Source organism: Myotis yumanensis, unplaced genomic scaffold (assembly GCF_028538775.1).
Source record: "Myotis yumanensis isolate MYYU_CA2020_CCGP unplaced genomic scaffold, mMyoYum1.0.hap1 SCAF_10, whole genome shotgun sequence".
In the NCBI taxonomy this organism is placed as follows: Eukaryota; Metazoa; Chordata; class Mammalia; order Chiroptera; family Vespertilionidae; genus Myotis; species Myotis yumanensis.
In genome coordinates, this window is record NW_027223761.1 from 72052741 (window position 1) to 72070501 (window position 17761).

Below are 17761 nucleotides of genomic sequence, written 5' to 3' on the forward strand. Positions count from 1 at the left end.
TCGACTGCCAAGGAGGAAAAAAAGCGCCCTTTCCCCGCCGCCACCCCGGCCCCGCTGCCGGGCTGTAATCGGCCAATGAATTCCCGTCTGGCCCTCGGGGCTTGACAGTTAATGATTTGCCGCAGCCGGAGCCGGCGGGGGAAGCCGGGGGACCGGGCGAGCGGGCGAGCGGGCGAGCGGGCGCAGGGGCCGGGCCGAGCCGAGCCCCGCCGGCCTCACAGGCGCCGCCTCCCGTCTTCCGGGCCCGGGCACATCGGGGGGTTCCGGGCGCATCGGGGGGGTTCCGGGAGCGGAGATCGCGGGCAACCCGATGGACGCAGCCCCGCCGGCGGGGCCCGGCGCCCCGCAGCCGCAGCCGCAGGGATCCGCGGACCGGGTCGCCGGTCTGCTGCGCAGGCTGCGGGGCAAACTCTTCACCTGGTGAGTGGACGGGAGCGCGGGGCCGCGTGGACGGGCGCGCGGGGCCGGACCCGCCCGCACGTGGCGGCGGAGCGCCCGGCGGGCAGCGGGGGCGGCGGCGGGGACTTTGGAGCTGGTTCAGGCGACCCCACATGTGCAGCAGGGATGCAGCGCTTTACCTGGCTTTGTGAAGCGCTCAGTGCTCCTCCCTCGGCCCCTCTTAGGAATCGCGGGAATGGATTGCAGAGGATCGGGGGGATAAATTCGCCCTGTTGGCACCGCGAGGTCAGTCCCAGGGGGCCTCCCAGCGGGACGGGGCCAAGCCCCCAGGGATGCTGTGCAGGAGGGGTGCCCACCCTGCGGCTTGGCAGGTGGGTGAGCTCCCCTTCCCGGCGCCGGCGCGCGCGTTCCTGCTGCAGCCGAGCCGTCCGACGGGCCCTGCTCCTGCGCTGCCAGGAGTGCACCCAAGTGAGAAATCTGGGTTAAGTTTGGTGGTGCCGCCCGGACGTAGCCTGGAGCCTGTTGCCTCCTCCCCGGGGCCTGAGCGAGGCGACACGGCCTCCTCCAGGGCCGGGGCCAGGGAAGCCTGCTTCTGCTGTCGCTGTGGGAGATGGAAACGTGCTGAAGGGATGGATAGAGGCGCTGGGACCCAGAAAGCATTTCTGTGGCTACCGGAGGGCTTGAATCTGGAAATAGAAACAACCCAGGATCTAAATAATGAAAGCCAAGGATTATTGAGCATTCACTGGGTCAAGTACTGTGCTTAGCAATTTAAATGGATAATATCGACTGATCCTCTCCACTTCAGGAGAGGGCACTATTGTTATACCCACTGTGCAGATGGAGAGAGAACAGAGAAGGCTAAGCAACTTGCCTCAGGCCCTGAGATGAACTCCGAGGAATGGTGCCTGCGAGCTCCAGTCCTAACTGCAGCCTCAACCACTCCTGCCCACTGGCACGGCTCATGAACAGGCATTTTGACCGCCCCCCTTCCCCCCAGCCAGATTAACAGAGAATTTCAGTGCTTGCTTTGGAAGCATATGTACAAAGAGAATTTCTCTTTAAAGATCGTGAAAACTATGTCCTGAAAAGTCATACCATTTTCAAAACTAGATCAATAATGCTTGTGTTTAAAGGGGAAAGCTGACCCAAAGTTACCTAGTACCAGGCAGCTGTATATGTCCTGATAAATGTAACCTCAAGTTCTCAGCTGGGAGGAGGCAGTGTACTGTATGATAATGACTAAGGCCACAGATTCATTCTGGACTCAAATCCTGTCTGTGCCACTTACCAGCTGGGTGACTTTGGGCAAGTTGCTCAACTTCTCTGCCCCAGTTGTCTTTGTGAAATGGAGACAGTAATAGCACCTGCCTTGGGGATGTTGTGAGCATTAAGTGGCTGACTGCACAGGAGCGTGCAGACAGCTTGCTCATGCTACCATCACTCACCACAGCTCTCCACACTCACCACCAGCGCTCCAGGGGTCCTCAAACTACGGCCCGAGGGCCCATGCGGCCTGCCGGCCACCGGGTGTTTTTGCCGCCGCTGTGTGCATAGGAATTTGTTCATAGCTTTTTTTAAAACTATAGTCCGGCCCTCCGACGGTCTGAGGGACAGTGAACTGGCCCCCTGTTTAAAAAGTTTGAGGACCCCTACTCCACACTCACCACCAGCTCTCCACACTCACCGCCAGCTCTCCACACTCACCACCAGCTCTCCATACTTGGTGATGGGAATATGCTCCCAGAGACACCAGCATCCTGGTTGTTGGGGCAGACAGTATGGCAGCTGTCATTGCTAACAAGGTTTAGCAATGTTTTTTTCTCTTAATGTTCTAATATTTTAAAAATCCCGGTATGCTTTACAGTCAGGAGTACCTAATAGCTTCCTAAATATGAGATTTCTTGTGCCTTTGAACATACTGCTTTGTGTCTCCCTTGTGGATCTTTACTTCCTTCCTTATGTGAGAGCTGTTTGGGCAGCTTCCATTCCTGATGGGCAAAGTCCTTAACAGCAGAATCAAGTCTTTTTCATTCCTGTGTTTCCCACAAGCCTTAGCACAAGAGTGAATGTACGGATGAGGGAAGGCATTCTGCCATACACCCTGCACTCCTCCCTCTATTGGCCTCTATGTATTCTGAGGGCCTTGGGCAGGTGCCTTTCTTGGGTTGGCAGAGCTCTTCAGTTCATTACGGGCTTCAGTCTTACACACCAGACACTGGGTTCTGGTGTGTAGTTTCTTCTTGCCTTAGCCAGCAGTCAGAAGAGTGCAGTTTACCAGATACCCAGCACTTCTTATACTCAATATTTTAAACTCTCAGTATTAAAACTTATCTCCCAAATTTGAGTTTAGCTCCACAAATCACTAACAGTGGCCAGGGGTCCAAGAGGGATGGAGAGGGGTTTGGTGAGTTAGATGTGTTATCATCAGATGGATAGGATATAGATGGGTAGTTTGTGACCACACAACCCTTTTCTACTCTTATACCAAAGTGGGATAAGAATAGCTTGGAAATGGTCCTAAATATAGGGGAAAAGCTTGGGGCCTAGAGCTGGTTCTGTTTTCATTATGGGAGGTACATATTTTAGGTAACCCCACCTACTGACGTAACTGCCTTACTAGCATTACAGATAACTTTTCTCTACGATGAAGAATATCAGGCCTGGCTGGTGTGGCTCGGTTGAGCATTGTTCCATGCACCAGTAGGATGCTGGTTCGATTCTGATGTTTCTATCTATCTCCAAAATCAATTAAAAAAAAAAAAAGAATATCAGATTACTGCCCTGGCCAGTGTTTCTCAGTGGTTAGAGTGTTGACCTGTGCACAGAAGGGTTGTGGGTTCAACTCCCAGTCAAGGGCACACACCTGGGTTTCAGGTTTAATCCCCTACCCCTGCGTGCAGTAGACAACCAATTGATGTTTTTTTCTCCCTCTCTACCTCTCCCTCCCTTGTGCTCTCTCTAAAAATCAATGGGAAAAATATCCTCGGGTGAGAATTAACAAACAAACAAAAGAATATCGGATCACTCATTCTGTGCCGAGCCGGCAGGGCCATGGGTGAGCCTGAGAGGGGGCAGTGAAGGATTTAGAAAAGACAGACAAGAAAAGAAAGCTGAGGCTGGGTGGATCGCTGCTCTCTCTGATGGAGAGACAGCGCCACAGCCTGTAAGCCAAGTCTTTATTTTATAGCCAGATTCCAGGAGGCAAAGTAAGGGCGTGGTTACAACGTTCTCGCGGGTTTCGAATCTACTCAATTACATGCACCTGTTCAAGCTTTGTTTACTTGCTGCACCTCCTGCAACCCATATCACTTAGCCACGTGGGGCTACAGGTTCATACCTTTGGCTATAATTGTGCTGGGACTTGCATGTGGCTTTGTCACGAGAGGATCATGCCCTCTCATTAGTCCCAGGCTAGAACCTGTCCAAACGCTGTAGCCACTCTCCACATCTCTCCCTTTTTTCCCCCCTGTTTTTAAACACTTCCATTTACATCATCAAAAGCTCTAGGCAAATTATGCAGCATAACCAAAACATCATGAACAAAACTCTGGCTATTAATAAAACAGTAAACACAGTTACTGTTAATGTAATACAGCAACAAGAGAGAACAAAACTCTGGCTATTAATCAACACAGCAATAAGAAAGAAACCAAACTACAGACATGTTAACATTTTCAGTCTATTAACAAAACGGCCAACACAGTAACAAGAGAAAAACCAAACCACAGATAGGTTAAAGTTTCTTTTGCTGTTGGTGTATATCTACTCAGAGTCCTCAGACTTGGCTGCGTAAGGCTTCACAGAAAACTGGCAGCTCACCAATGCTTGCATAGCCAGAAACATGGTTGAGGGAGTAGCTTCCACTCCTCGCTTTTCTACCATCTGCTGGGCCTCAGTCGCTGACTTCTTCAGCTGACCCCATGTTGGCACCTCGGTCCCTTGTGCGTAGCCTTTGTTATCTTCTTTCACATCACAACTCTCAGTCTTTTGAACGGAGTGACAAGGAGCTTCTCTGGGTCCACCATGGTGATGCACGTTCTGCCCTGGCACCCAAATCAGCTGCTCCGCTCCCTCTGGATTCTGAGGATCAGGCTGCTTGGACGGTTGGCTTTGGGACTGAGCCAGCTGGAAAGGCACCAGTCCCAGTCAGATCAGCCCCGTCCGCGCCTGTGGAAGTCTGGTCCCTTCCTCAGCTTCTTCAGCCGTTGCTGCATGGAAACCAGCTGCCCTCGGTCCTGCAGAGCTGGAGACCTCCAACTCCGAGTCTGGCGTCTCACACAGACCCAAAGTCCCAGGAAGCTATCAGGTCGCACAAGAAAGAAATAACCAAAGCCTAGAAACAATGCAATTGAGGCAAGAGCTTGCAATCTAGGCCCACTTCTGTGTCAGAAATAAAAGTTGCCCTAATCGGTTTAACTCAGTGGATAGAGTGTTGGCCTGTGGACTGAAGGGTCCCAGGTTCGATTCCGGTCAAGGGCATGTACCTTGGTTGTGGGCACATCCCCAGTGGGGTTTTGCAGGAGGCAGCTGATCGATGTTTCTCTCTCATTGATGTTTCTAACCATCTATCCTTCTCCCTTCCTCTCTGTAATAAAAAAAAAAAAAATCAATAAAATATATTAAAAAAAAGAAATAAAAGTTACTTCCACAAACATCAACCACAGCCATTTTTTGCTTTACAGTAGCTTAACAAAACCTAAGAGATTTCTACCTTATTTTCTACCTCTTCTTTTCTTTTCTTTTTTTAAAAATATATTTTATTGATTTTTTTTTACAGAGAGGGAGAGAGAGGGATAGAGAGTTAGAAACATCAATGAGAGAGAAACATCGATTCAGCTGCCTCCTGCACACTCCCTACTGGGGATGTGCCCGCAACCAAGGTACATGCCCTTGACCAGAATCGAACCCGGGACCCTTGAGTCCACAGGCTGACTCTCTATCCACTGAGCCAAACCGGTTAGGGCTCTACCTCTTATTTTCTATCTTCTATTTTCTAGCTCCTATTTCTTATCTTCTATCTTATTTTCTGTCTTATCTATCTTATTTTCTATCTCTTATTTTCTATATTTCTTATCTTCACTATCAGGACTTCCATTTTTTGCTTTACAGTTCCTAACAAAACTTAAGAAATTTAAAAAATGCTTCAATAAGCATTGTTTTAGGGATCCCCTTCCTCAGCTTCTGAATTTCCCATGTTTTATACCCAGCGACTACCAAACCTCGCTCCCTACCTTACTTTTGCTTTCTGACCTTACTTTTGCTTTCCTACTTTTGCTTTCTGCTCGTGCTTCAAGGGAGCCTCCTTTCACCTGACCACAGCAGTTCCCCGTACTCAAGTCCCTGTTCGGGCAACATATGTGCCGGGCCGCCATGGCCATGGGTGAACCTGAGAGGGGGCGGTGAAGGATTTAGAAAAGACAGACAAGAGAAGAAAGCTGAGGCTGGGTGGGCCGCTGCTCTCTGATGGAGAGACAGTGCCATGGCCTGTAAGCTGAGCCTTTATTTTATAGCCAGATTCCACTAGGCCAGTGATCGGCAAGCTGTGGCTTGGCAAACTGCGGCTCTCGAGCCACATGCGGCTCTTTGGCCCATTGAGTGTGGCTCTTCCACAAAATACTGACTCCTGCGCATGGGCCACAAAGTTTCAATTGGACTGTACGTGCGCACCCGCATGTGGTATTTTGTGGAAGAGCCACACTCAAGGGGCCAAAGAGCCACATGTGGCTCTCGAGCTGCGGTTTGCTGACCACGGCACTAGGCAAAGTAAGGGTGTGGTTACAACGTTCTCATGGGTTTTGAATCTACTCAATTACATGCACCTGATCAAACTTTGTTTCCTTGTTGCACCTCCTGCAGCCCATATCACTTAGCCACGTGGGGCTACAGGTTTGGACCATAAGGTCAAGCTTACAACTATAGCCTTTGGCTATAATTGTGCTGGGACTTGCACGTGGCTTTGCCACCAGAGGATTGTGCCCTCTCATTAGTCCCAGGCTTGAACCTGTTCAAATGCTATAGCCACTCTCCACATCATTCAATAAAAGTTTATGAGTAATTACTATGTGCCAGGCATCCTATATAGTAAAAACCTAATATGCTAAGTGTTCAACTGTTTGACCAGTCATTATGACGAGCACTGACCACCAGGGGGCAGACGCTCTGACCGGTAGGTTAGCTTGCTGCTGGGGTCCGGCTGATCAGGACTGGGCAAGAATGGCTGCACACACCTTGGAGCCCTCCTGCAGTCCCTTCCTGTCCGGCCAACCTCCCATGGTCCCTCCCCGGCTGGCCGGCCCTGATCGGCCCCGATCGACCCCAATGGGGACTAGGCAAGATGGCCCCGATTGCCCCAATCAGGACTGGGCTAGATGGGCTGGACACGCCCTGGAGCCCTCCCGAGGTCCCTCCCTGGCCCTGATCGTGCACTAGTGGGGTCCCCGGCCTGGCCTGCACTCTCTCGAAATCTGGGACCCCTTGGGTGATGTCCGAGAGCCGGTTTTGGCCCGATCCCCACAGGCCAGGCCGAGAGACCCCACCAGTGCATGAATCTGTGCACTGGGACTCTAGTTCATAGTAAGGACAGTTATAAGTTTCCAAGTGGACTATATCTATAATTTTGCCCTTTGCTTTTAGTGTTATGAACTCAAATGACAAATACTGTAGTAGGAGGATATGGATTTCTAGGAGTACCTAAAGATTTATTTAATTGTATGCCATCTAGCAGTTTACATTCTAATACCTTATTCCAATTCATACATAAAAAAATGTATATTCCTTATAATGACTATCAAATTTATATCTCTAGCAAAAATCTTTAATTATTATTTGATATATTTATCCTTTCCCATTGAATAAACCGTAAGCTTTTTGAGGTCATAAATTTTATCCTATTCTTTTTGTAGCACAATACTGGACATGTGTTCATTCATTCATTTATTCACTCATTCCTTCATTCTTTCATTCACCAAACCTTGAGTATCTATTATGCTCTAGGTTCTTGACTAGTCTCTGGGCTACAGAGATGAATAGGATTTGGTTCCTGTTCCCAAAAGAGCTCATACTCAAATTATGGTAAGAAGTTATGATAGGTGCTTTAGAGGTGAGCACAAAATACAGATAGCACAAACAGAAGCAGAGAGGTAAGGTTGGGGAGCTCAACAGAGAAGGTGATCAGGATTTTGAAGCACAAAAAAGAGTTTTCCAGCTGGGCTAGGTGAGAAAGGGTACTTCAGGCTTGGAGGTGCTACAGAGTTTTTCTCAAGGGACTGAAAGTAGCTTGGGGTGAGGGGGCATGGGCTTGAGGAAGAATGAATAATAGTAGTCGGTGAATCTGCACGGGCACTCCTTGTTATTGTCTAGCAAAGGGCCTGGCCCTCTCTAATCTCTGAAATCAATTTAAAAAATCCTTGCGTAAAAGTCCAACTATAAAATAGGCAGAGTAACAGACCCAGTGAGTGCCCAAAGCCTCCAGAAGCCCATCAGCAACTACTTCCCACCTTGCCCCTGCAATGAACCCTGAGGAACCTCCAGAGAACCCAAAGAACTCCCCCAGTTTGCAAACCACTGGTGCAAGTGATGGGAGGAAGCGGAAATGTTTCAGCCTGAACAGGATGCAGTGAGATTTCTGAACTAGTAAAGTGGGCCTGGTCTTCAGAATCAAATGAGCATCTCAGCTCTGCCTCTCACCAGGTATGTGCCCTAGGGCAAGTTACTTATCTGCTGTCCAAGGGACTAAGAAAACTATTTTCATAAGATTGTCTAAGGACGGATGAACTATAAGTAGAATGCCCACTACAGGGTGAATTCTCATTTGATGGCAGCTGTGGAGCCCTTTACTTTTATTTGGCATCACTCTGGTTCCTGTGTAGTGAGATGATTTGGAGGCATGCATGGAAGGCATGACAAGAGTCCAATGAGAGATGGTAAAGCCTGAACTGAAGTGGTGACAATAGGGATTGGAGGGGAAGGTGAACTCCAGAAAATTCTGGAAGTGCTGTAAAGATGGGGAATGAATAAACACTGGCAGCCATCTCATCTTCTTCCAAATCAGCCGCAAGAAAGGAGCAGAGAAAAGCAGGAATAACCCAAAGGTTGCCTAGAACTGATCTGTTTGGTAGAGGGGAGAGGACTATAGCCTGGGGCAGAGAACAGCCAGGGCACGTAGAGAAAAAGCGTTTAAAGTCCACCCTTACCTCTCCCCTGTATTCCATGGAGACAATTACTGACTGTCCCTTTAACAACTCCTTGCTGTATTGAGAAGCTAATAAAAAGGTTCATCTCTGTCCAGCCAGGAATCCAAGCTCCTAGGGCGAATGCCTGCTCTTTCCTCTTCCAGAGCAGCTGAGGGCAAACCCATGGTCATAGAATAGCCTGATGAAGAGGCACTGGACAATAGCAGTCGACAGGGGTTCTGTGGCACCCGAGGATCCTCCATCCCAGGGTTCACCCCTCCCTTCTACTTAAAGTCACCTAGAGGGACTCAGAACCAGGCCTCACCATTGGTTCTTCCTGCTGCATAAGGGGACGGCTATAAGAATACTCATCCCAGTGATGTTTGTGGAGGCTGGCAGCTGAAAACTACCTGGGTGCCCATCACTGGACTATCATGGAAGCACAGAATTGTCTGCAGCAGTTAGGAACAATAGGCTAGATCAGTGGTTCTCAACCAGGGGTGACTTTTTTCCCCTAAAGAGACATCTGAATGTCTGGAGAGATTTTTTAATTGTCACAATGCAGAGGGGAGGAATTGGGGGGTGGAGGGGTAAGAGGGGAGTGTTATACTGGCATTAATTAATTTATTCATAATTTTGGGTAGCAGTTCTTCAACATTTAATTGGCTTGCATCAAACAACTTTATAGTGTAGGGCAACCTATTGACTTATTTAGTGGGGCCATTTGCAACTAATCCAGGAGATTTTACCAAGAAAAACCCCACATTATTTAAAAGTCTTCATGGTGCATTTGAAACAGATGTATGGGACTACTTGCCTTTTAATAAACAACATATCACCTTTTCTTTATGACTCAGTTTCATTATTATGAAATTCATTCTGCTGAGTGGAACTAATCTGCTTAGGGGGCGTTGAAGTGAATTATTTTTTCTGACAGTCATTAGTCATGACGTCTTCCGTTACTAAGCCTATCTCTGGAAGCCTGAATTCTTTCTAAATTATGACTTTTAACCTGTTAACACTGTAAACACCGGCTACCCCAGTTCCTTAGAATTGCTTGCACTGAAAATATAAAAAGCTCCTGTATAAATATTTAAATGGTTTTCATTTTAATAAACTATAGCAACTTTTAGTCCACAGATTTGGGGACTTTTTTTTGTGGATGGTTACAGGAGTCCATGTTAATTAGCCCTCAGATAAAGTGACACTCCACAAACACTTGGTTATTTATGTTAATGATGCAGAGATAGAGTCCATGAAAAACCACAGGTAAGTCCCAAACTTCTTTCTAGTCATTCCTTGGAAACCAGAGCATTTAAGGATCAAATCCTTATTGACAGCTGGAGGCTAGTGTTTTGCTGTGATTTAGAGCTTCCTAAAGTAGTACTGGGATAAGCTTGCCCGGAAGTCTTTAGAACATTTCCTAAGCTTTTCACTATCTCTGGTATCAAGCCAGAGATAAAAATAATAAGCCAATGTTTCTTGAGTACAGCTTACTTAGTGTACCTAGAGGAACCCACTATTTGAGGACCTCGGGGTGGACTGACTCATGTCATCTTTACAATAATTTTCTGCAGCATGTCAAACTCAAAGGCTAACAAGGGCCAACTAAACAAGGTTTAAGTTTATGTGGGCCGAAAAAAAAAAGCTTCAATTTTCACAGAAACGTAGGTTTATTTCGATAGAGACATGCTGAACACAAAGGGCTGAAATAAATGAGTAATCACTAACATAAAATAATAGAACATTTTGATAAAATTAGTATTTCTTTCTTGAACATTAACTTACCAGATACTGAATAACTACACAAATTAGTAAGTGTAACGCAAATAAACCTATTTTTCTTTTTCTCCGAAAGCAAAATATTTCCTTTTGCACACACCAAATAGGTCAGTCCAAACTAATGAGATGGCCATCGGCTGCTAAAATATTTGCTGTTAATATTAGTGGAGAGAAATGGTGCGCCTGGGCATAAGGCATGTAAGGGAAATGAATGCAACACGATTGTAGTAATCAGTCGTTAGCAAATGTTGTAGTTTGTTATTAATAATTATGTATAAGAGGATATTGTAAAAATTAAGTTATGAAATTTTTATTAAAATGTTTCTTACATACCGTTATATTGGCTGGGCTGTGAAATTATTTGTTGTGGGCCACATGCGGCCGACAGGCCGGGAGTTTGACATGCTTGGCATAATAGTTTGGTTGTAGGCAGAGAAATTCTTTGCACCACTGGTGGAGGTAACAAAGAAGATTTATAACTTTACAGAATTCAAGGACGGCCCCAGTGCCAGGCCACAGAGCAGAGCAGCAGCAGGAGCTAGAGCCCAGCCACATCAGTTTCTCCGTCTGTGCTGTTATTTCCTTCTCTGACTGCAGACAGGTTGATTATCTTCATCAGAGGATTCCTTTTTACAGCTTAAACCACAAAAAGCAAGCAAAAAAAACCCTCAAGTTTCAAAACTGTATTTTTGTTTTGATAATCCACAAGGAGGTTCATTTAGATTTTACAGTAGTTAAAAAAACAGCCCTTTGAAACTTCCTATTCCGCCTCAATGGGCAGGCCATATCAGGAATTTAACATTTTATGGGCATGGCTTCTCGCTGCCTGTTGGGAACAGGGCTACTCTGTTCTCTTGGGCGCCTGTGCCAGGCTGGAGTGGGTGGAGAGTGGGTTGGGTGTCTGTCGCAGGGTTCTAAACTCTGATCATCCAGACCCTTGCAACGTCAGTGCATTATTGCCCGTTACTAATCCCATCCTTCCCTATCTATCTGCCCGTCCCCCACTCCTACACCCTCCTCAGCAGCCCTTCTCCAGCTCCTGGTCCTGGCTTTTGGAGTGTGTTCACATTGGTGCCCCTCTTAGAATTTTCACAGAAGAGTCGGGGTCGAGGTGAGGGAGGATCCTGGAGGTAAAGGCTACGTCCTCCTTGTATGGCCTACTGTCCTCCTTATAAGGCCTACTGTCCTCCTTGTATGGCCCACCATTTAATGTCGACCCTCCCCCATCTAGACTGTAGGACTCAGTTCCTCTGATGAGTATCCAAGAAGAGTAGGGATTTGGAAATGTTTCACCCTTTCTCATTTCAGCCAATCGAAAAATCAGAGGATAGCCCTAGCTGGTTTGGCTTAGTGGATAGAGCCTGTGGACTGAAGGTCCCCGGTTTGATTCTGATCAAGGGCATATGCCTGGGTTGCCGGTCGATCCCCAGTAGGAGGAGTGCAGGAAGCAGCTGATCAGTGATTCTCTCTCATTATTGATGTTTCTATCTCTCTCTCCCTCTCACTTCCTCTCTGAAATCAGTAAAAATATATTTTAAAAAAATCAGAGGACAGAGAATGTCATAAGTAGATTTTATGTCCTCTCTCTTAATTTCATTAGAACACTCCTTATTAAACTGTAGAACATACAACCAAATGGGTTGTGGTAATCAATGCCCATTGTTAGAGATGCAGGATAATTTGTATCAATTGATCTCCCTGCATGGTATCATAACCCTCAATGTTTTGTATATACATTGTTATTAGGGAGGCAATGTGTAGAATGGGAAACATATACTTACTAATTTTCTGACTTTAGGCAAGTTATTTAACTTCTCCATTCAACTGAAACTCAGTTTCCCACTGGTAGTTATAATCTCTCACAGAATTTTTGTGAGATTTAAATGAAATAACATACAGGTTGGGGCAAAAGTAGGTTTACAGTTGTGAGTATGGAAGTTAATTCTTGTATTATTATTTATTAATTATTATATTATTTTCCATACGACCAACTATAAACCTACTTTTGCCCCACCCTGTGTATAAGCATTTAATATGGCATCTGACATAGCTGTTTTTATTAAACCACCTCACTTTTGTTAGGATAATAAGGTGTTCTGAGTCCCTAATGGGTGCAAGTAGTGTACGTATGAACCACACTGCTTGATTTGCTCTCCAGGTTCTATTATTTGCTACCTGTGTGATATTGGACAAGATGTCTAACATCTCTGTGCCTGCCTCAAGTTTCTTTATCTATAAACAGCAAAATTCATAGTACCTACATCATAGGATCGTTGGGAGGATTGAATAGATTAGGACTATGAAATAAGTGTAGGTATTATTATTCATAATCATAGTAACTAAAAGTAGGAATAGTATAGTAACAATAACAATAATAACAACAGTACTAGATATTGTATGGTTATGTATATAAGGAAAGGGACACAACAATATCCCTGTCACAGTTTCTGCATTTATAATCTAGTAAAGCAAATACAGCAGACATATGAAACCCTACAGGCAGAATGTGGAAAGTGGAGAAAGAGGGTTGCCACCCAAATGCCATAGGAATCGAGAGGCCGTCATTCTGGAACGAGGTACCTTTCTTACTATTTTTCTTCCCACAATTATTTGCTTTTCTATTTCTTTAGAAAGAATAGCTTTAGAGTTTTATTTGGATTTTAACACAGTGCTATTTATTTACCATATGAATATGGTTAAAAGTCTTGAACTTTGGCAAAATGATACCTACATTTTAGTGTTGTATGAAAAACCAAGAAATTAATCGATGTAAGGGCTCAGTTCAGTGGCTGGTCCTTGCCTCTCTTTTATTGTATAGGGGGCAGGTATTAATGTTTCCCCTTTATTTTTGACTCGTTAAGAGTCAAGCAGGACATAGTATATAAGAAAAAACACACACACAATTTTCACTTCTGTTGGTTTACCTAAAATTAGTTCTATCATTTCCGGCTTGATGCATGGTTTTATTTTCCTCCTTGGGAAGTGATGAAGCTGTTTTAATCCAGAATGGCTCCTGATTAGCTTTGTCTGCAGTAATTTTAATAGATTCTGCTCATTTGATGTGATAATCTCATTACTAAGGAAATTCATTTAGATGAATGTAAATAGTTATAGCTTTATGATTCAAGGATCGCTTTAAAGCATCATAAGCATAATTAGTTTATTAGTTTCTATTGCAGTCATAACAAACTAACAAAAGCGTAGAAGCTTAAAACAACACCGGTTATAATTATTTTACGGTCCTGCAGGGCAGAGACCTGACAAGGTCTCACTGGGCTAAAATCAAGGTGTCAGCAGGGTTGTGTTCTTGTCTGGAGACTGTGGGTGGATTGGATTTCCTTGCCTTGTCCCGCTTCCAGTGTCTACCTGCATTTCTTGGCTCATGGCCCCTTCCTCCGCCTTCAAAGCCAGTAATCTCTCTCTTTTTCTGTGGTCACATCTTCCTCTGAGGACAGTTTGGGAAAGTTCTCCTTTTAAGGACTCGTGTTTAGATTGGGTTTACCTGGATAACCCAGGATAATCTCCCCATCTCAGAGTACTTAACCACCATCGCATCTGCAAAGTCCCTTTTGCCATGTAAAAGGAAAAAACTGTTTTCCTATACTCAGTACTTCTGACAACAAATGTGTGGGTTGTTTTTTTCCCCTCACATCAACCAGTTCTTCAACTTTCCAGACACAAACTGCATATCTTATGATTCATTTATGACACTAATTACCTGGAGTTAGCACAGCCCCCACAGGGTGAGGGCTCAGTCCCACAGGTTACCCTCCTACTCCGTCAGCCGCCCTTGTAGACACCAGTTTCAAGTCTCAGGTTGTCACCTTGTACTTGTGATCATTCAGGAGCCAAGACCAGTGTGTGTGTGTGTGTGTGTGTGTGTGTGTATCTTATTAGATCACAATATCACACCAGGTAAAGTTCCAGGGGACTGGGACATGGACTTTTTTGGAGAACCATTATTCTGCCTACTACATTTAGCGATACAATCTAAAAATGGCTCCAATAAAAAAATAGCTTTAGAGCACAGAGACCATCTGGATACTGGTAAAAATGTAAGCAAAAATTCATAAAATGTCGAGGCAGTCTTTTCTCATCTCACCTAACCCACAACCTTTGACCTGTGGCCAGTGTTTGAAATAATCCACCAGTAATTGCTGAACTCTTTTCCAGTTGTACCACAGGTTGGACGAGATTTGGTAGCTGCTGATTCCTTTGAAGACGTTGCATGTCCAGGCTCAGTCATGCTGGTCCCTCTGCGGGGACAGGCATTCCTGTTCCCTTTCTCTTGACCTGAATAACTTGTCTCCATTCTTCAAGTCTCAGGTGAAATATCACCTCATGAGTAAAGCCTTCCATGAAATCCCATCCTAATTACTGTTTTTCTTCACTTCTGTATTGTGAATTCCATGAGAGCAGGGGCTCTGTACTTCTCTGTATTCCCAGAGCCTGACACAGTGTCAGGAATCGACTAGGTACTAAAAAACATTTGCTGACTTGAACTGGGAACCATTAAGATGATGGTAATAAGGCTCACTGTGGGGTGCTGAAGTTGCCTGCCAGTTTGCACTATTTCACTAAAACAGGCAAAGAATTCCCACACATTCTGGTCTCTAGGTAGAAGTCTTAGAGTGGTGTAGTAACAAAGGCCATTCCAATAAAAAAAATCTACTTAGGCAATACAAGATCTGAAGCTGCTTGGTGAAGCTAGAACAAGGACAATAGAAATTACATGTTCCCACCTCCGTCAGGACACTCCTCTACGCTTGGTAGCTGCCTTCCAAGCAGTTAAGACTGAGTTGTTAATGGACCCCTGGACTTTTGCTGCTGTACAGACAGGGCTGGAGAAACTGGGCAGGTTTCCTTTTTCTAAAATTTACATTGCCCAGCAGAAGAGACCCCTATCACTCTGTCCTGTTTCAATATGCATTGCAATTTATTTTGCATTTTAAAGTTGAATGCTTTCTGGTGGTATTTGGGCTGACACATTTCCAGGCTACCCTGTAGAGCTTTCTTTTTGTAGTCCATTGTAGTTCCATCTGCTGCAGATGGGCTAATAGAGGCTTCAGAAAAGCCTGTTTTTCTGGTGGCATTTTTTTTTTTTTTTTTAACCTTTGCAGCAATTCAGCCAGATAAACAAAGATGAAAATTTACATGGATTCTGCCTTTCAGGAGCCTACAACCTACCTGGGGAGCCTGGCATATGCCAAGTAGAATACAGTGTGAAACATTTTTATTAGATCAGTAACCCTTAGGGTTTTATTCCATTATAAACCACTTTTATTAGTTTTCTGCCAGGAATTATATATTTTGAAAAATTTTGAAACTCCTTTAAATTGCAGTTGTTAAGTAATAATTAATTTATTTTCTCTTAACTAAAGCTTCTGATTAGCAAGAGAAAACGAGTGTTAATACACTTGATTGTTATAATTATAGCTGGAAGCATATATAGGTGATGCTTTGGTTTGTCTGTACAGCCTTTTCATGGGTAAATGTAGGATTTCTGTGTTTTTGGTTTTTTTTTCCCCCTTCAAAACCAACTTTTAATTATGGGAATGTTCAAGTAAAATTGGCCACTATTACCTATTGGATGAAGTGTCACCCAGTTTCAATAATTATCAACTCATCTTATTTCGTTTATACCTCTCCACCCCTTCTGGATTATCTTAAAGTCATTCTCAGGCATCATCTAACTTCACAAATAGCTATCCCAGTATTCATCTCTAAAAGATAAGGACTTAAAAATAGCCACAGTACCATTATTCCACCAAAATATAAACAATAATTCCTTAATATCATATATATCTAGTCCATGTTCAAATTTCTTCAGTTGTCATATAATTTTCTAAATAGTTTATTCAGTTTGTGAACATAGTTGGGGCTTGTGCAGGAGGCAACCAATTGATGTGTCTCTCACATTGATGTTTCTCTCTCTCTCTCTCCCTCTCCCCACCTCCTCCTCCCTCCCTTTCATTCTCTCTAACAATCAATGGAACAAAATCCTCAGGTGAGGATTACCGAAAAATAAATAAATAAAAAACAGAAAAGGGGCCACATAGCAGACCTGACAAGCTCAGGGGCTGGACAGCAGGCCTGACAGTCAGTGAGTGAAAATACTCACAGGATGATCTGATCATAAATTCCAAGCTGGGCAGGCCATGGTGGGCAGTCACATCCCAGGCCGACAGCTTCTTTAGTTTGAAACTTCTCATTGTTATCTTGTTGCCTGCATAGCATCTCTATTTACTGTAAATGTTAAATGTTCACTATTCTAGACCCACCAATGTCAAAGAAGTTTGTATCTCTCCATTTTACTTTTTACCCAATTTTAGAGTTCTCCCTGTTTTGCTTTCTCCCATCTCTTTAATCTACCACCAGTGGATTTCATGTAACCTTCCTTAGCTTTTCTCCTTTGACTCTAAATGTATAAAAGTAAGTAACTGCCATTCTCAGGAATATTTTCTCAATCCGTTGAGATCTTGCTTCCGGGCATGTCCTCAGTTATTGGTGGAAATAAACTCGTATAAAGTTTTTTTTTCTACAGGTTTGGATTTTCTTTCATTGACAAAATCAAAATGCACACAAGGCCCATGCATTTAAAGGTTGTTATATCCACATTTCTTTCTCCTGTAGGCTTCCCCTTATTCTTGTAGTTTATTTTTTGAAGAAATAGTTCATTTGTCATGTAGACTTTTCCATATTCTGAGTTTTGCTGATTGTATCTTTCTGGTGGATTTTCAGTATTTCTTTCTCAGAATAATGTGTCTAAATGCATAAAATAAACTACATAGGCTTATAATAGAAACCAATTACACCCATTTATTAAAACTATTGAAAACTCTTTGTGATATGTTAATATATGTGCTTCTTTTTTAAAAAACACACACTTAAATAAGATCTCACAATGGGTCTTTAATTGCCATGATTTTGGAGTAGTGATGCGTGTAAATGATATTTTGGAATTTCAACAACAGCTGTTGTATGATAGGAAAATGTCTGTGAGTTCTTTGGTAGCAAACTCATGCTTGCTGCTAGTGCTAGTGTAGTTGGTTGCTTCCATTCATAATCGGAGGGAATATTACATTTTAGTTAATTATTACTGAAAATCAAGATATGTTTTTCCCCCCATTCAAGTTCCTAGATTCCCCAGAATATTTTCATGGACCTAATCTATGAACACCTGTTAAAAATCCCATGATCCTATTTTTTTTTTTTTTTTGCCAGAATATTGCATAGATATTGTGTACCGCCATCACAAGGCACTAATGTTTGCTTATCTCTCTTTTGTTATATGAGGAGCTATTGAGGTTTATTGCGTAGATTCATTATCTTATTAGGGGTTATAAAATATTCTATTCCTGTCATTTCATTTTTATTAATTATCCACATTACTTCTACAAAGACAC

At 44.1% G+C, this 17761-nt stretch overlaps 1 protein-coding gene across 1 annotated transcript in view; it reads left to right on the plus strand.

Annotated features, from left to right (window-relative positions):
* The first annotated feature begins 260 nt into the window (after positions 1-260).
* The window catches only part of SLC35F2 (solute carrier family 35 member F2), a 45993-nt gene continuing 28492 nt past the window's right edge, over positions 261-17761 (plus strand). The window contains exon 1 of the mRNA XM_070426930.1: positions 261-420. Within this exon, the coding sequence (XP_070283031.1) occupies positions 311-420 (110 nt within the window). The 5' untranslated portion in view covers positions 261-310. The remainder of the gene's footprint in view (positions 421-17761) is intronic.